The 20,212-nt window shown below is 38.0% G+C and overlaps 1 protein-coding gene across 13 annotated transcripts in view; it reads left to right on the forward strand.

Moving 5' to 3' along the window:
* SIPA1L1 (signal induced proliferation associated 1 like 1) overlaps positions 1 to 20,212 on the forward strand; it is a 357,896-nt gene that overhangs the window by 244,731 nt on the left and 92,953 nt on the right. For all 13 annotated transcript variants that reach the window (XM_058567248.1, XM_058567256.1, XM_058567261.1 and 10 more), the window contains 2 exons: positions 353 to 541; positions 15,029 to 15,203. In XM_058567248.1, coding sequence (XP_058423231.1) covers positions 353 to 541; positions 15,029 to 15,203 — 364 coding nt within the window. The remainder of the gene's footprint in view (positions 1 to 352; positions 542 to 15,028; positions 15,204 to 20,212) is intronic.

Below are 20,212 nucleotides of genomic sequence, written 5' to 3' on the forward strand. Positions count from 1 at the left end.
TCTGGGATATCTCCTTCTTAATTTCCTGGTTAATATGGTTTGTAGCATTTTATAGCCATATAGAGACCTTGATCTTACTGAGCTCTTGAAGGAAGTACTCTATTTGGCATTGAAGTAAATGTGCTCAGAAGACTTGATCATGAGTTCCTTTGGACTTGCCTGGGTCTTCTTAAAAGTTTTTCATATACAAAGTATCTTCCCTCCTTCGTGTTCTCTCTCCCTGGCTTGACCAATCAAAAGTCATTCCCAGCTCCCTAAGGGGGACCTCAGTCTCGGCCTTCAGTGCATTTGCTGAATTTACTCATCTCACACGCCCAGAGAGGCCTCACCGGAGCGCACATCTCTCTTCCAGCTCATGACACTGAGAGGTTCAGTCCTGGAGGATGCTGTTCCCTCAACGGCAAAGCACTCTACTGCCCGAGGGCTGCCCCTGAAAGAAGTGCTGGAGCATGTGATTCCCGAGCTCAATGTCCAGTGCCTGCGGTTGGCCTTCAACACTCCCAAAGTCACAGAGCAGCTCATGAAACTGGATGAACAAGGGGTAAGTTTGGCTTCCGGAGGAGAACATTCCTGTTGCTTGGGTTTCCCATAGGTTTCCAGGATACAGACCTTAATATTTCTTTTTTGGCAGGGAAAACTGATACCATTTATTGTGAAGGTTGTTCTCTTTGCAATTACTCATTTCTTTTTTCGCAACTCTCTGAACTCTGAACGTTTCTCATCTGATGAAATTCTCTATGTCAGAATTGATATATAGCATACTTTAACTGTGTTCATCTCTTTTGGTAATCTTCCATAAATGCAGTGAATTTTTCAAGTGCTCTAGGACTAAGTAGCAGCAATAACAGTGATATTAAAGCTAAGGCTACATACATACATACATACAACAGTGATATTAAAGCTAATGAACATATTTGCCAGGCTCTGGTTTAACTGCCTTAAATATGTTATCCCATTTAATCTCCGAGCCCTATGAGAATGGTACCATTATTATCCCCATTTTAGAGACAAGGAATTGGAGGCACAGAGAGGGTAAGTAGTAAGTCCAAATTCACACAGTAAGTTCAAAGCCTGTACTGTTAGCCACTACACCACTCTGTTCTTAAAAGCTTAAATTTTTAAAGTCCATTATTACCACCAAAGATGTATTTTAGCTAAGATTTCTGAATACAAAATTTGAAAAATTTGGGTCCTAATTAGTAACGAAATGAAAATGCTCGAGTTTTCTCACCTCCATACTTCCTGTACCTAATGTGGGGGCCCTTTGGTCAAGGTGCCAGATGAGTGATAGGATGATCCTTATAGAGGCAGCAGAAGGGTAGAGAATGAAAAGTTGTGATCTGGAAAATCCATTAACCAAAGAGTGGATCCACACTCTACTTGCAATGATTTGAACACTTGAGTTAGTTTTGTTAGATGTTGCATTTATATACTCTTACTTTAACTCTTTCTTTGAACATCTCAGGCATATTGCATCCTGGCAGGGAGTGATAGTATCTTTACCATTGCATTAAAAAAAAAAGTCCTCCAAAGTAAAATTGGTCTATGAATGCCATTTTATGAATAAATTTTGATGATATGTCCTTAATTAAAAATTTAGATTTTATTAAAATGAATAGGAGTTCAAAAAATCAGTTTCAAGGTATATTTATTCTTTTAATTCAGGTGATAGGACTTATTATGAACCAATAGTTGGACTTAACTTTTCTAATCATTGCTCTCTCTGTTCATTCATTTCACTTATATATAGCTAATGTCTATTCCATATATATATTTCAAGTAGGCTGTGAGTATCTATGTTTATAACATGTCAACATGAAACACTGTGAATGCTTCAGAAGATGACTGATGCATAAACCTAACTATTTTGAGGGCTGTTTTCCAGTAAATATTTTGAACATTTATTCATTATTTATTATTAAGGAGGAGTAGAAAATGGTGATTAGGTTTAACTTTATGGATTCAGTATTTTTAGTTACTATGCTTTCTAAGGAGAATAACAACATTTAGACATTGATAACATAATCATATCTTGACGTTCTAAATTCTACATTAGAATAGATTATTTTATATAAAGGAGATTTTTATTGCCATTTTCCCTTTGTTTTACTCATATTAAGTAAAACATGGGTGCCCCAATTGTAGACATTTTATGGGATCTCTGGTGCCTTTTGTGCCCTCTTTTAGTGATTGCAAAAGGTTGGACCACAGATGGGGCTGATCTGTGATGAACACTTTATGGTCCCATCAGCACAGGAAAGATAACACTACAATGAGTTTAACTTAAAGCTAAATTTATTTAGTTCACAAAACTGTCCATTATTCTGAAATTATAGTCTGCTTATTCTTGGGGGGTATTAAAATATCCTTTCCTTCATAAATAATTAATGATAATGTGTTAGTTGTTTTCTTTAATGCGTTTCCTTGGCAAAATTAAAATTTGGAAATTTATTTTCAAAATCCCCAATTTTATTTTGGAAATTTTACTAAGCAGTTGAATTTAGAAGTTTAAAATCTGCTATTCTACGTGAGCAGTTCAATATCTGGACTAAGGGGCACCCCTCCTTAGCCTCTGTCTTTTCATTTATATCTCCATAGCATTCAAAGCCAGAATTGTACTGATAGAAAACAGATGACACACATACCTAGGCGTTTAGTCTGGGGAGTCATTTTTTTAGTAGGAAATCTCATTAATGCCTTAGAAGCATTTTGAGAAACTGATTATTTTGGTGCCTTTACAAATAGAGATTTTAAAAAAGAAGTGCTTAGAAGGGCGGTAGATTATACATTTGAATCATTGCTAAGCATTTTTAGTTTCCATGTTTGTCATCGTTTTTTAAAATTTCATGCTTTGTACATTCTTATATTTAAAGAGATTCATAGTATGATACCAAGAAACTGGACTTGCTAAAAGAAACTTTTTAAATCTCCCTTTAAATTTTATTTAAAGGATTCCTTTAATATCTTTTCTATTTTAAACGGCTTACATAATTATACTTGGAAAAAGAAAATACTATTTGCTTGCTATATTGTGGCATTTTGCCTTTCAGATCTTTGGTGCTTTATTTTCTCATTTTACTGCTTTTAAAAGCTGAAATGGGCCGGCCCCGTGGCTTGGCGGTTAGGTGCGTGCGCTCTGCTGCTGGCGGCCCGGGTTCGGATCCCGGGATCGCACCGACGCGCCGCTTCTCCGGCCATGCTGAGGCCGCGTCCCACATACAGCAACTGGAGGGATGTGCAGCTATGACAGACAACTATCTACTGGGGCTTTGGGGGAAAAATAAATAAATAAAATCTTTAAAAAATAAATAAATAAAAGCTGAAATGAACAGAAAAACAAATTAATATCTGTAAAATATAAAAGAAAGCATTTCACAAAAATAGAAAAATTTGTTTTTAATTTGACTAGACTCTGATATATATTCAGGAACTGAAGTAGGCATTTTAATTCCTGAAGTTTTAGAAAATGAATGTCTAGTTTGTGGCTTATCCAAGCTCTCAGGTTCTCCTTCCTGAAACCTCTCTGGGCCTTTCACTATTTATTGATGTCCATTTCCATTATCATATAAAGGGCAATAAGAAGATGACACTAATCTGCTAATGATTTCACACCATCAAGAGTTTAGAACAGTTTGTGACTCAGAAAATTTGGATCAACTCTGGATTTAGTTTATCCATTGTGGTCCTAGATCTTCACTTATTAGATAATTGAGAGCATCTCTTGTGATAAAAACAAATTAGATAAATATATATGTTTACTTGTTACACTGTGCTAAGCACTTTACCGGCATCATCTGATTTAATCCTCACAGCACCACTGCACAGTGGGTTCTAGTTATTGGCTGATATTACCGTTTAGAGGATTGAGACTCAGAAGTTCTCAGTGCCATTTCCCTTAGTAGGCCTGGACACTGGATACAAATGTGCATAATACTACCTTTCGTTTTTAAGATTTACAAGTTTTCATATGCTTTTGTGTATCTTGAATTATTTTGATCCTTAATGCTACATACACTATAAAGTATCAGGAATTTCATTATCTAGTCAAGCCAACTTTTTAATAATGTGGCTAATTCAGTTACTTTTAAATTTGCCATGTCAGAGCCATTTTACTTCATCAGTCATTTTAAAAACCCCTTTATCTTATCTACTCCATGCAAGGGGAATGGAAGGTCATTATGCTATGCTCTGTTTCAAGGCGTTCACATGTGTAAAGCCCTTAGTACAATGCCAGGCACATGGTGAACATTGAAGAAATATTAGCTGTGGTTGGTAATGATAAAATAATAACTTGTTAGTAGCCCTTTACATGCATCATCTCATTTAATCTTTGTAAGCATCCTGTGAGAGAGCTGCTGTTATAGGTAGTATAGATGTTTACTTTCATAATTAAGCGTAATTGTTTCAAATCCAATAAATGCTTATTGACTAACCACTCTTTGCAGATTGTTAAATACTGTAGGAAATAAATAGGCTAGTAAGACGCAGTCCTTACCATGAAGGAGACAGGGTCATAAATTACTGTAATGGAGGTCAGGGTTAATATAATGAGTATAATAACAGAAGTGCAAGCAAAGAGCAATGGGGGTGCAAGCCAGTGGGGCCGAGTCATGACTGGTTAGATGGATCAGGATGAGATGGGCCTTGGGAGAGAAGAGGGTTTCATCAGGCCAGAGAAGCAGCAGAACGGTGGTCTAGACTCAGAACAATGAGAACAAAGCACAGAGTGTGAGTATGGGGGAGCAAGCAGTCCAGCTGAGCAGGAGTGTGAGGCACATGTAAGAGAGTAATAAAAATAGACATTTTTTATTGAGCAGTGACTAAGCCAGGCTCTGTGTGAAGCAGTTTACATGAATTATTTTAATTAACCCTCAGAGTCCTTTAATGTAGGTGATATGATTATTCTTGTTTTACAGACGAGAGCGCTGAGGCATGAAGGGGCTGAAAGACCCCCCAGATCACAGTTAGGATCTGGTGGAGGCAGACCTTGACTCCAAGCATTCAGACTGCAGAGCCCACATTCTTACCCAGTACACATTCTTACCCAGCATACCCCGTCCTCCCGTCCACCTTTTCCCTCCTCTTGAGTAGAAGAAACTGGAAAGATGGCTCCAAGCTTTATTGCTGCAGGCTTCAGTGTTCAATATTAAGTATAACATGTGAAACCCAAATAAAATTGGAGAAGAGTTTAAAAGCATTTGAAGTACAATTGCCAGTTTGCAGTAGAGAAAATTGGTAGTCCTGTTTTCATTAGGAAATGTCAAGTTTCATGTACACAGTAGTGGTTTTACCTAAATGAGTATCTCCACTGTTTTTGTAGATACTCATTAAAAGTGCAAAGAAATGAAAACATTTATTGGGTTCTCTATTCTTTAAAAATTTACCCTTCAAGTTATCGAAGTTAAAGGGGAAAAATATCATATCTAATTAGGTCTGCAATATATATCTCAAGAATAGTTGTAAGGAAAGAGGCAATGTTTATTTGATAATTGAATAGCACTGATCTTTTGATTAAGGACATGAATGAAATTCTCTGCTGACTTAGCCTCTTCACTGCCCTGCTGCAATATTTTATTGAGGATAAATGGGTTTGACCAGCCGCTTTCTTTGATTCAAGCAGCTAGATTTAAAGAAGGAAGCATAAGGAAAACATTTTTTCCCAAACCCATTTTCTGTGAATGAACTTTTGGCAGAACAATTACTATTCCTGAAATTTTAGTCTCTTAGATTATGGTATCAGCTAATGCATGTTTAAAGTTCAGATGACCACCAAATTGGTTCCAGACAACTCATGGATCCATATGTACATTATTGGGAAGGAAATATACATGAGAGGGATCACGTCAGGGGAAGACGGCAGTGGCATTGGTAGCTTTGTCTTGTCTGTTCCCAAGTAATGGTTACTCTGCACTGGCTTGTCCATGCTCTTTTGCCTGGCTGAGGCTGGGTTAGATGACTGTATGGAGTCCTTTCTGATGAGAAGATTCTGTGGTTAACAAGGCTGATGGCAGTAGCATTGGGGAGACATTTGGCTGTGGAGGATTGCAGTTTGCAGGGATGGAGCTCAGCATGGCTAGGACATGCAATGAGGATGCTTTGGTTCACCATCCAAAAGGACAGAGTAACTGGTTGCCGATACTTCATTCCTCTTGATTTTAAATTGTGGATTGTGTTTTAAATTCCACTTTAAAATGAAAAGTTAGGGGCCGGCCCCGTGGCGTAGAGGTTAAGTGCTTGCGCTCCGCTGCTGGCGGCCCGGGTTCGGATCCCGGACGCTCACTGGTAGACCGCTTCTCAGGCCATGCTGTGGCGGCATCCCACATAAAGTGGAGGAAGATCGGCATGGATGTTAGCTCCGGGCCAGTCTTCCTCAGCAAAAAGAGGAGGATTGGCATGGATGTTAGCTCAGGGCTGATCTTCCTCACAAATAAATAAATAAATAAAACGAAAAGTTAAACTAGTTTCTTTCCTATGGGACTTAGCTTAACTAGCTGATATCTTCAAACGATCCAAAAATCAAAGTAATAATGTTTACATCAAGGGGTCCCATTTCTACCCTGTTCCTATCTCCTTCTCTCCCCTCCCCCATAAGTTACCACTTTTATTAGTTTCTTATGTATTCCTGTGTTTCTTTATGCAGATATTACCAAACACATATGTGTAGTCTTATTTCCCCCTTTTCTTATACAAAATATAGCATGCTGTAGACATTTCTATTTTTTGGAGATCTTTCAATGTCAATACATAGCTTTCCCATTGCTTTTACTGCTGCATAATATCCTATTGAATTGCTGTTCTATAGTTTATTTTATCAGTTTCCCTATTGATAGACATTTGGGTTAATTCTAATCTTTTTCTATTACAAACAGTGCTGCAATGAAGAGTCTTTTCCTATATAATTGAAATTTATCTTAATGTCAAATCAAAACAGGTATATGAAACTTTTTATTTTTGCGAGAAATTTTGCACAGCATATTAGAGAATACTATTGTGTGTGTATAGACTATTTCCTTTATATTATGCCAAAGATAAAAATAGATTAGAATATGTCTGTACACATACATATAAATAATTTTGACAGCATCTCTGTCAGATTTTTTTAAATAACTTTCCTACCCAGTATCCATGTGTCATTTTTTAAAGCAATTTGATTTTTGGTAGTAATTTCCAACGAGGATAAATTTTCTAACTTGCAAATTTTGCTCCCAACATTGACTATTTCCCATCTCTTTGTCATTGTTTTTGGAAGATAGTATAGTGATAAATTGTTAGGAAGTAGTTAAGAAAGTTATCATGTTTATGAAGAATAAACCAAAGTAAATGCTATCAGTGTGAAATCATGAGGGTTTAAAAAGCGATCAAGGTCTTCATGTCCAGTAATGGCAGAGTAGCTTCTCGCAGACCAGCCCACCCACTGAGAATAACCAGAAACACTGGACAAAATATTTTTTTAAAATAACTTTGGACTTTTGCTTTTGGAAATATGAAGTAGGTGTATTTTTTCCCTATTCTTCCTGCTAAGTACAGCTAAAAACCTTGTATATAAGGGAAACATAAAATGAATCTGCAAGGTGGAGAGAAGAAAGCAGATTGGCTAGGGACTTGGGGATTTGAGGAACGACACAGCAGTTTTTTATCATGAATGATAAAAACTGGAATAGAAAGGAACTTCTCAACTTGATAAAAAACATCTACAAAAAACCTACAGCTTATATCATACTTGATGATAAAAGACTTAATGTTAACAAGGCAAGGATGTACGCTGTCACCACTGCTATTCAACATAGTACTGGAAGTTCTAGTCAGCACAGTAAGGCAAGAAAAGGAAATAAAAGGCATGTGGATAAAGGAAAGGAAAGAATAAAATTATCCCTGTTTCAGATGACATGATAATCTATGTACAAAAGGAATCTACAAAAACGTCCCTAAACTATGAGGTTGTGTTCAACAGGGTTGTATGATTCAACATCAACTCACAAAAATCAGTTAGATTTATTTTAATGAACATGTGGAAACTGAAAATAAAATATGATTCCATTTATAATCCCTCAATAAAAAATGAAATACTTGGGTATATACCTAACAAAGCAAGTTGTATATATACAACTTGTGTGCTGAAAATATAAAACACTGATGAAAGAAATCAAAGAAGACCTAAATAAATGGAGAGACATACCACCTTCATGGATTGAAAGACTCAGTATATTAATGATGTCATTTTCCCCGTAATTGATATATAGTTTAACACAATTAGTATCCAGATCTCAGGAAGGTTTTTTGTAATTTTAGACAAGATTATTCTGAAATTTATATGGAAAGGCAAAAAACTAGAATAGCTAATGCAATTTTAAAAAAGAATAAAATGGGAGAAATCTACCTGATTTCAAGATTTATATAACAACAGTAATCAAGACTGTGTCTTATTATTGGAAGGATAGACACGTATTAATGGGACAGATTAGAGGAACCAGAAATAGTCCTGCACACATATGTCCAACTGAGTTTTGACAAAAGTGTAAAAACAATTCAATGGAGGAAGGATAGACTTTTCAAACAAAGATGCTGGGACAATTAGTCATCTAGAGACAAAATAATGAACTTGATCTAAACATCACATATTATACAAAAATTTGATCAAATGGATCATAGATTGAAATGTAAAACTGTAAAAGTTTTGACAGAAACACAGGAGAAAATCTTTATGATCTAGGGCATGGTGAAGAGTTATTAGACATAACATCAAAAACTTGCCCCAGAAACAAATAATTGAGAAAATGGAGTTCATCAAAATTAAAAACATCCTTCAGTGCTTTTTTCCTTGGACATTTGCTGATTTGTAAGAGGTTTGGGGCTTAAGTCCAGCGTAAAGCTGCAGATTAAAAAGTTAGGTGACAGATGAGAGCATTTGTTGATTTCATAAGGGCTGCAGAAATAAAAAATGGAGTTCAAAGATCACTGGAGAACTCAAATCTGTAAATCAAATTAAAATTCTAGAACTGGAAAAAATAAAAGTTAAAAGTCTCAATAGATGGGTTTAAGATCGTATTAGACACAGAAGAAGAGAAAATTGATGAATTGATAAGTTACCAGAAAAATTTGAACTGAAGAATAGAGACAAGAAAACATGAGAAATACAGAGATGTGCCCAAAGGCATGTGGGCCACAGTGAAATACATCTATGTAATGGAATTCCCAGGAGGAGAACAACAATTAAAGCATTGTTTGGGGGACAGAATCAATATTTGAAGAAATACTGGTAAATTTCCACAACTGGTGAAAGATATGAATTAAGACAGATTCAAGGAGCTCAGCCTGCCCTAAACAAGATAAATACAAGGAAAATCGGATGTAGGACCATCATAGTAGAAATTGCTGAAAATAAGAGAAAAATCTTAAAAACAGCCAGAAGGAAAAAATACCTTCAAAGAAGAACAGTAAGACAATTGGCTGTTAAAATTAACCAATTGCTTGGGGCCAGCCCGGTGGCGCAAGCGGTTAAGTGCGCACGTTCCGCTGCGGCGGCCCGGGGTTCGCTGGTTCGGATCCCGGGTGCGCACCGACGCACCGCTTGTTAAGCCATGCTGTGGCGGCCTCCCATATAAAGTAGAGGAAGATGGGCATGGATGTTAGCCCAGGGCCAGTCTTCCTCAGCAAAAAGAAGAGGATTGGCATTGGATGTTAGCTCAGGGCTGGTCCTCCTCACAAAAAAAAAAAAAAAAAAAAATTAACCAGTTGCTGGGCTATAAAGCCTAGAGAAAAGGTGAAAGCCAGAAGATGTTTCTGGAGTGCTAGAAGAGAATAACTTGCACAATGAATTTTACCCAACAAAAATGTAAGCAAAACTAATTTGTAGTGGAAAAAAATAAAACAGTGATTGTCTGAGGCTGTTAGTTGATGCAGGAATGGACTGCAAATGGAAACTGGGAAACTTTTGGGGTGATGGAGATGTTCTGTATTTTGATTGTGGTGGAGATTTATTAGAACTCATTAAATTGCATGCCTCAAATGGATGCAGTTTACTGTTAAGAAATTATATACCCATAAAGTCTAAAGGCAGATTTCTGCTTCCAGCCAAGACTAAGAAAGAGGAACTGGATTTACCTTCCCATTTGAACCACCTTAAAAAAACTAGGCAAAACAGTGGAACAACGGTTTTTATGACGTTGGACATTAGTCAGCGAAGGACGGTGACGTCTGGGAGGTGGGAAACAGATAAAGTGAACAGTAAGATCACACCAGGTTTCTGCCTGGAGAGAGTTTCCAGGCTGCAGTGCAGGGAGGGGCACCCAGTTGAAGCCCAGGGGTCTCCCTGAGCTGAGACTGAGATGTGCATCCAGGGAGGCCAAGGAGGCCAGAGTGTGAAGAGCTGAATACTGGTAAGTGGGTGCATTTGAGAAACTACTTGAGGCTAGGGTAAGAACCACCCTAAAGATTTGCAGAGGCAAATCCTCAGTCTTCACACATGGCTGGGAATAGTTTCTGCTCCCACCAAGCAAACTGGAAAGCCTCATCGTTCACATGGCATTGGGTAAAGTCTCAGGATGGCTTTGCCTCAGTAGTAAGGCAAAATTATCCTCAAATTAAACACCGCTCTGGTATGACCTAGCAGAGTTTAAAAACAAGAACTGAAAGGATCAGACTTTCTGAATAACTGTGTCCCAGAGCAAAGCTCACTCGCCTCTCAGGTTCACTGCCCACACTTTGAGAACTGCTGTACAATGAAATACCTCATAGTGACTGTTTAAGTTTCCGGATTAAGTCAGACAGTTTAAAAGGTTCTGTAAGAATGTAAGAACTAAGTTATTCTTGTGGTCTTTGCTGCCCCAGTGACCTTCCTCTGGCTGTGACACAAAGGAAGAAGGGTGAAAAGGCAGAATAACGTGAGAGGTCTGTGAGAAGTTGGTTATTCAGATCTGTCTCTCCTGGTAGAGGCTCTGACTTTATCTGTCTTTCCAGAAACTCAGAGCTGTGTAAGTCAGATTGCAGTAGCTGTCTCTTTGGTTCTGTGTTGAAGTGCCTGCTTAGCAGAGGAAGAGCAATTCTATGTACTGTTGGTTCCTAGCTGGGAGCCCACGTGACTTTTGGTGGGTGTCGAAAGACACTTTGCTTTATTGAGATTCAGGACTTTCATCTCAAATAGAACCTTTGTCCTGTTGGACTGACCATCGTCCCTTTTTATAATACAAACATTTGTTGAGTGTCCAAACCCTTCCATTGATGCTCCATATGATCAGTTGATACGCAAGTGTGGAATTGTATAGCATGACTCTGAGATTATCCAAAACAAAATCCTAAACTCTTCTTAAAAAACAAAATGCAACTGAGTAAATGTGAGGATCTAATTGGCTTTATTCAGTGATTCATGAATGGGTCAGTGTCCCATCTAGCAAATAGAAAGGAACTCTGAGGAGCTGTGCAAAATTGAAGGCTTTTATAGGTAGAAGGGGGCAGAAAAAGGAAGTCTAATGAATTGTTTCAGGCAAGGTCACCTTCCTTGAGGGGAACGGCGGAGGTCTGTCATGCAGATTACCTCACTAGTGCTGACCAGGTAATTCTAGATTGACTGGTTAAAGGTCACATTCCCGGGAGGGGCTGAGGCTGCAGTTAGGTTAGGTATTAAAGTCTTGGTTTGCTGACGTGGGGCTTAGCACAAGTGACTCCAATTTGGGTCTGTTGTTTTTTTTTTAATGCTGTGGATAAACCCAACCTATTCCCAGATGGCTTCTGGTGTCATCATAACTCTATTTTGAGCATTACATGAAAGTATTATATATTCATATACATAAACCCATACAGATATGTTTGTGTGTGTGTCTTTAAAAAAATACTGTTTTATATAACCTCATAACAATTCAAAACCCCCAAACCATACCTCTGACTCCATTTACATTTGCTCTTTATCTTGAAATGTTCCTTACTACATTTGCATAACTCCTCCTTAACAACTTTTCATATTCTGGCAGGAACATGGTTGCTAACTAAGTATTCTAGGAGCCTGAGTTCAGAGAATGCCACCTACTTTGATTTGACTGCAGTAGAAACCGAGAATACAGTCATATTGCCGCCTTAGAGGACAGAGCAGTGATGTTGGGCACAGTTTGAAACCAGAGGAAATTTGACATTCTAACAAATTTCCTAATCCTCTTAAAGAGCCTTCCTTTCACAACCAGCAAAAACCAGCTCCCCTATCTGCAGGTGGAGTTCACTAGAGTATGAGAAATCCGTGTAAAGAAGGCGGCACATTGTCTCATTGTCCTTGGATTCTGCTTCTCCAGTGGCTTTGGGGAAGTTTCCTTACTTATCTTCTCTCCACAGTGAACTCTTTTTTTAAAATAAATGAATCCTGTGAGTGTTGCACAGTGAAATGTTAGGCTTTTATCTAAGAAGTTTTAAAAAGCCATCCACAAATCCAGTGTCCCTGTGATGCTTTTTATTGAACAGGGTGACTTTTGTTTTACGTTGTTGCATGAGAAGGCTGATCTGGGAGGCACAGAGCCAAACAGCAAATAACTCAAAGCCCCTTCCTTTTTCCACATTGCTTCATCCCTTTGATAGCTCTTTGATAGCTCTCCCTGCAGGGAGAGAGTAGGGATCTGCTGTATTAAGGACTTCTTTTGTAATAGACGTAGAGCCTACCACTACTTTTTGATTTGTTGAGACCTAATAGGGTAGGTACTCAGCTTGATTCTAAAGGCAAGAGGAAAGCCCTACCTGTGGGAGTTCCCCTCCAAGCATTAGCCACATCAGACGTTTGATGCAGGCCAGCTGAGAAGAGTGAACTGTCTGTGGTGTGCGGGAGGTTTTTCTCTGATTTCTTTTGTTTCTCCTACATGTGGTATACAAAAATGAACAAAGTCCTAAATGTGTTTCTGTTAATAATTACAATGAAGTAGCAATAATGTAAGGTTGTATGCTATTTAAAAAATATTCCAATTTCAGTATATCCAGTTATTTGCAAGTTTCAGACTTGGAACTGGACCTTCCGCTCAGTGGAGTAGGCAGTCACTTCTGTGCAATTACCGAACTCCTAGGGGCTCTCATGTCTGTGGGTCAGGGAAAGGCTGTTGAGCTTCCTTGTCAGCTAGGTACTGCTGGAGGGAGGAAAGGAGCCAAGAGTTTTTCCCCTGTGACGTTTGCTATGTTATCACTGTTCTGAACCATTTGGTTTGAAAAGTTGAAAGGAGCAGTTCAAGTTCACAGTTCCTTATGTAAAATGATAGGGGCTGGATACAGTTCAGAATTCAGAAATTTCCAGATTTTAGAAGGGTAATTAAGTGCATGCACCACGTAGGAATATTCCCAGTGGGATTTGGGGCAGTACCCCTCAATCAAGCACGTTAATATTTCCACAGGAAAAAATATGAATATTCACACAAAGAGGAATAAATTAAAAGTATTAATGTCAGCCCATATCAAGTTTTGCTGCCAAATGTGTTTGCTTAAATTTGGTTTTTACCTTTCAACTTCAGAATTGCAAATAAGGGGCTGTGGGCATATGTTGCAGTGATAGAAATAGAGCAAGACGAGCCTGGTTGAGTCCCAGTAATATTTAATACAGCCGAATCACAGGACTGACAGTTTGTGATCTTGTGCCTCTCTCTAATGGACTAGTTACTTTCTCTTCTGTTCTCTGACCTTCTCTTTGCTTATCTGTCAAACAGGGGTAATATTTGCTTTATGGGCTGTCGTGAGGATAAGCTAATGTATGTTAAATACTAAACATAGTGATTAGCATATCCTGGGTATTCAATAAATGTGAACTGTTAACGTTTTGCCTCTTCCCTTCCCCCTTTCCTTTTATGAGATAAAAATGTACTGATGCAGTGGTTGCAGTGCCACTCTGGAAATAGGCCTAAGTGATAGGTATTGCCCTGATTTCAGTGGAGAATTAAAAGTCTAAATTTTTACATTGAAAACTCATTTCTTGTTAAATGACTAATACCACCTTAAAATTTGTTTGCAGAGTGACTAGACTTTTCCGTGATGAATAAATGTTTTTTTGTTTTTTATTTTTTGTTTTGGTGAGGAAGATTAGCCCTGAGCTAACATCTGTTGCCAATCCTCCTCTTTTTTTTTTGCTGAGGAAGATTGGCCCTGGGCTAACATCCGTGCCCATCTTCCTCTACTTTATATGTGGGACGCCTGCCACGGCATGGCTTGATAAGTGGTGCGTAGGTCCGCGCCCAGGATCTGAACCCGTGAACCCCAGGCCCCTGAAGCAGAACTCTCGAACTTAACCAATACACCACCAGGCCGGCCCCATCAGTGATGAATAAATGTTTTGATAAAGTTATATCATATTTAAATCTCTTGAAAGCTTGGTTTTAGCTGTATCTGAGGAAGGGCTATTTGCCACTAGCTGAGTTGCCATTATGAAGCCCCTTTTAACATTTCTATCCAGGCACTCATCTTTCAGAAAAATATTTGAAAAGTACATTGTTGATGATGCTAGTGCTCTAACAAAGATAGAACCAAAGTTTATAATTTAATATATTGGAAAAATAGCATTGGGAGATGTCTTTTCCAGTTTAACCAAAAAAAAAAAAAAAATTGCAGGGACATTAATGGGCTTTTTAGTGCAAAACAATATATTTTAAAGTATCTTGTAAAGTGGACCTCTGCTTTTAAATTTGTAAAGGCCTCCGTTTCTAGAGGAGGGAGCTCATTGAAAAAGAATTGCCTTTTTGTTGTCAGGTTATTTTGTAGAACCTCATTTTGCACTTTGTAATCCATTAACAGAAAGTCCCTAAAGTATCAGCGTCTGTTCTAATGATGCGTGATCTTGACATACAGGAAATTTTAACTGATTTTACTGGCCTTTTCTTTTAATTCATGAAGATGATAATTATAGATGCTTGCTCTACTATATTTTTTGGATTAGAGACAGAAGAATTAAAACAGAAAGATTTCAAGAGAAGAGAAATGTTAGCTATTTGATGGGCATGTGCCCTACAGGAGTTCTTAACATTTAAGTGGTGCAAAATGGATCTGCTTATATTTATATGCATTGTACCGCCCGTCTTCACAGCTGAACTATCAGCAGAAAGTAGGCATCATGTACTGCAAAGCTGGACAGAGCACTGAAGAAGAGATGTACAACAATGAATCCGCCGGCCCAGCCTTTGAGGAATTCCTTCAGCTGTTGGGAGAACGTGTTCGGCTCAAAGGATTTGAGAAGTATCGTGCACAGCTTGACACCAAAAGTAAGAAATTCTTATACCCTCCTCCTAGGCTTATTTTCCGCCTGCTGTGTTGATGTTCATCTACTAAATTGCCTGTAAAACAGCATTGCCATTTATTGCAGAAAAGTGCTGATGATGGGGGAGAGGAAGCGGGAGAGGGAGGATGTGGCACCAGGACAATTGAAGACCATAATCAAAGTAGCTAGGATTGGACTGTAAAAGAAGGATAGTATTATCAGAGATGTCGATCGAGTAGAGCAATGGATGCGGATTATGCAGAATTGCTCCTGGATAGTGTTGCATATATTTCACTATATTTAGCTAAATGTTAGAGTGATTAAAAAACTCTAGAATCTTATAACCATCTGCTCATAAGCCCTAGAATTTTTGACTTGCATTAGTTCATTTCATAATCCTCGTGCTTATCCATGCAGTCAGCGTTTGTATGGTTTTCTGATTCATTTTTGTATTCTTTTCATCTCTAGGAGGTTTTAGGTTGGTTTATTTTCTATTATTATTGTCCATAGTCTAATTTAATCTGTAAGAAAGTAGGCTTGTTAGCTTTGGTATTACTTTGGCTCCTGAAAGGTGTTGATTAAAAGCACAGTAATGAAGCAATCTATTTAGCTATGGCTCATGAACATACAAGGTTGTCCATTCCCATTCCCCAAGTCATTAATAAAATAGGTAAGTTCTCAAGTATCGATTTTGGTTAGAATATGTTGACTTCTGCTATGTCTGTGTGGAGGCAGTTTTAAATTTTATCTCAAAATCCATCCGTAGACACCTATGACCTGTTTTTCTTTGACAGGGTCTGTGGATTAGCACATCTGTATTGCAGTCTATAGTAATCTCTCTGATTTTCTGTACAGGAAATTAAATAAGGAGTTGAGTCAGGAAAACAGAAAAGCATTCATAAACTCCACTGCAGGGAAGAATTTCCTGTTGCCATGGTTTTGCTGTTGCCAACTTGGAAACGACATACAAGAGAGACTATTAAAACCCATAAATAGCCTAGACTCTTAAATATTATTTCAACGTTCTATACTCTGCTTGCAACTGCATAAAATGTTAATCTCAATATACCCTTAAACTGTTTTTATCCAGGTATTCTGATATTTACCCTGTACAGTTCATTCATGTTGTCCCAGCTTGTGGTGTTATATAAATTATCATCACCATGAAGAGTTATAGAAAGGGTCTCAGAAGAGAATGTAGTAAGCACCCGGATTCTATAAATGCATGGCCAGATTGAAAGTTAATAAGATTATGTATTATTTTTGTATTTACACGTTCCCAGCCACCTCTTGATGATGAAGGGCAGTGTGAGAAATGTATTGCAAGGCCATTCTTAAGCAATGTGGCATCAAGTAAGGCAGTGGAATAAGCAGAAGAAGCACTATGTGCATATTTTGCCCTGATATCCCAATAACTGCAAAAGCCAGAGGGGGCTGAGCCTGGATTAGCAAACTGCCTCTAACAGCACAGTTTTACAGTTTTGTAATACATTCAGCAGGGAAGGGTTCCTTTTCACTGAACTACTCTCTTTTGAGACTCCTTGTAACCTTTCAAGGCGTAGCTCCGCAGCAGAAGAGTTTACAGTCTCCTTTTCTGTCCTTTCAGAGTGTCACGTTTCCTAAAGTGAATGAAAAGTAGGGAAGTATTTCCATTCTGAAGCTGTGAAGACGGCAGTATGCATACTCATCTCTCTTACTCCAAACTAATTGTGTCAAAAACTAGAGGGGACCATTAGCCTCATCCTTTAGATGGGTATTAAACAGTAACAGACCACAGAAATAGGGACCACCAGCCTCTGCACATTTCAGCAGCCTCTTACTGGCCATGGCACACCCAGAGATGAGATTTGGCCCTGTGTGCTGTAGATAATCTCATCACATTTTATCTAACTTCATTTTGTGTCAAGAAACTCTTTCTTTCAATATAATCCTTAAAAAGAGAAAATGCTTTCCAGTGTTCCTAAAGGATCATTCCCTCTACATGTGACAATGTAGATGTCACTTGGATCTGTGGATTTGTAGCTTTCATCAAATTAAAGTATTATTTGCCAATCTTTATGTCTTTATTTTTCGCTGCCACCCCCCCTTCCTCCTGAATGTCCAATTACAGTTGTGTTAGATCACTTACTAGTATACAGCAGGTTGATGAGACTGTTGATTTAATTTTTTAACCTTTTTTTTTCTCTATGCTTCCATTTGGATAGTTCCTATTAATACGTCCTCAAGTTCACTATGTTTTTCTTTTCTTCCATAGTGTCTTAATCTGATGTTAATCCAATCTAATGAAGTTTTCATTTCAGATATTGTAATTTTCAGGGCCAGCAGTTGCACTTGGTTCTCTTTTTTTATATTTTCCATTTTCTCTTTATTAGGTTCATGTTGTCCTTTAATCCTTGAATATATTTGTAATAGCTGTTTTAAATTCTTTATGTGCTAATTCCATCATCTCTATCATTTGGGGTTTCCTTTTAACAGATTTTCTCCTGATTTTGAGTTATATTTTACTGCTTCACATATCTGGTTATTTTTGATTGGATAGTAGACATTGTGAATGTGTCATCATTGAGTGTCTGGATTTTGTTTTCTTTGAAGAGTGTTGAGTTTTATTTGGGCAGGCAGTTAAGTTACTTACAGAATAGCTTGATCTTTATGAATCTTGTTCTTAAACTTTATTAAAGCATCCCTACAGTAGCCTTTGCTCTCTGGCTAATTCAGCCCTACTACTAAGACATAACTTTTCTTGCACCTGAATACCTGCATAGTCAATGAGACATCTCTACTGTAGCTGGTCAGAATTTGAATATCTTCCAGCTCTGTGCAAACTGTGAGAATTGTTTGGCTTACAATTTTCTGGTAGTTCTTTCCCTAATAATTTTTCTTTCTTTTTTTATTGAAGTATAATTGACATATAACATTGTATTAGTTTCAGGTGCACTACATAATGATTACATATTTGTATATATTGCAAAATGATCACCACAGTGAGTCTAGTTAATATCCATCACCATACATGGTTACAAAATTTTTTTTCTTCTTGTGATGAGAACTTTTAAGATCTACTTCCTTAGCAACTTTGAAATATGCAATGCAGTGTTATTAACTATAGTCACCATGCTGTACATTACCCTAATAGTTTTTCTTTGCCTGGCTTTTGGAATCTCATTCTGTGTATGCTGCTTAATATTCAACCCAAGACTCAAGGGGACCCCATGCAGATTTCTGAACCTCTTTCACTGTGTAGTTTCCTCGTCTTTGGTATTCTGACCAGCAACTGTTAGCCGCCTCAGGCTTCCTGAACTCCAGTATGTTTTGGCTTCCCTCTTCAAAGCCCTGTTCTGTGCCACTGTTCCAAAAGTGCCTCCAGGTGGGGAACCCAGTGGGATCATAGGGCTTACCTTCTGTAATTCTTCTTTTCTCAGGGATCACTATCCAATGCTGCCTTAAATGTCTGAGAAAAGTTTTTTCAGATCATTTGTCAATTTTTGCTGGTCCTGTACCAAGTACTGTTATGGCCAGAAACGGAAGTTCCAGGTACTTTTTGTATATGCCATCTCATGTAATCCCCACAAACCCTGCTAGATACCAGTTATCCCCACTTTACAGAATTGGCTTATTTAGATTAACTAACATGCCCAAGGTCAGACAGCTAGTTAGCATTAGGGAAGTAGAACAGATCCTGGTGGCATGGTTAATGAAGTGTTCAGAAAAAGCATAAATAGAGAATTAAGCACAGTGAAGTCCAGAGCCCTTCCCTGTGGTTGTGTCTTCTCCTCACTCAGCCCTTGGGCTAAAAATACCTAAGCCATCTCATGAGACATCTCTACCTGTGATGTATTATAATTATATTCGGATTTGAGTACTTTGGTAAAGGAGGGAGAGGCTCGGGGAAGGAATGATTGATGGAACTCTGGAACCATTTCTTCTTTTCCCAATTCTCTGTACAAAGTCCATTTTCCCATCTCAGAAATAACGACTTCTAGCAAACAAGCTACAAATGTGTCAGCGTTTGAAACCATTCTCCAATGAAGACATTTTCAGTAGTGGATTTTTTTCTCCTTTTTTTCTTTCCTTATTGGGATGACACAACCTCTAGATAATTACCTTCCCCTCACACTTCAGTAAATACAAAAATAAACTTCCCACCATGCAGTTTGTTGTTTGAAAGCTGGAGACCACCCTCATTTTAAGCTGTCAGTTTGGATTATTATTTGGGAAATTATTTCCTCACTGAAGCTTGTCTGTCAAGTCAACACATGGGTGGAGACTTAGAAGCCCCTTGTCAAGCATTCCTTCAGAGCCTGGCCTTCACTCAGTGGCTGCAATATTAGTGAATGCTTGTTGCTTCCCTCATTTTTCAGCCGTGTTGTAAAGACCATTGAGATTCAAGGTCTTAGAGATGTAAGACTTTTCATAAAGAAAATAAATCCATCTTTTTTTTGGAATATTTAAACGTTGACAGGGAAAGGGATAAAGCTAGCATTATTTAAATGTTTTGCACATGCAAAGGGCTATTTGGAATTCTAGAGACTGATGAATGAAGAAAAAGATTCTTGTTTCACCTCCTTAGCTTTGAACTGTGTTATAGTATAAGGTTTTTCCTTTGAGTACTCCTGAGATGCAATTGGCAAAGAAATTAAAATATGTAAAAGGCCCCATTTAAGGAAACTACACTTACCTCAACAGCACAAAATTCTAAATTTTAATCAACACATTTTTTGAGCGTCTTTCATGAGCTAGCACTTTCATATACATTATTTCACTTAATCCTCACAACTGTCAGACTGTTGAGGGGCAGAGAAGTGATGTGACCCGTTTGTGGTCATTTAGCAAATGATGCTTCTGGCATTTGATTTCAGATCGTCTTACTTCCAAATTGGGAATCCAAGAAATTGCAGGTATCTTGTAAAGTGAGCAGTAGGTAGAAAATAGTACTGGCTGATTCCTAAGTACCAGCCCCATACCGTCTCTTGTCTTTTTCTCTCAATATGTTAGCAATTTTGAGAAGCCTTGAGT

Source organism: Diceros bicornis, chromosome 24 (genome assembly GCF_020826845.1).
Source record: "Diceros bicornis minor isolate mBicDic1 chromosome 24, mDicBic1.mat.cur, whole genome shotgun sequence".
Taxonomy (NCBI): domain Eukaryota; kingdom Metazoa; phylum Chordata; class Mammalia; order Perissodactyla; family Rhinocerotidae; genus Diceros; species Diceros bicornis.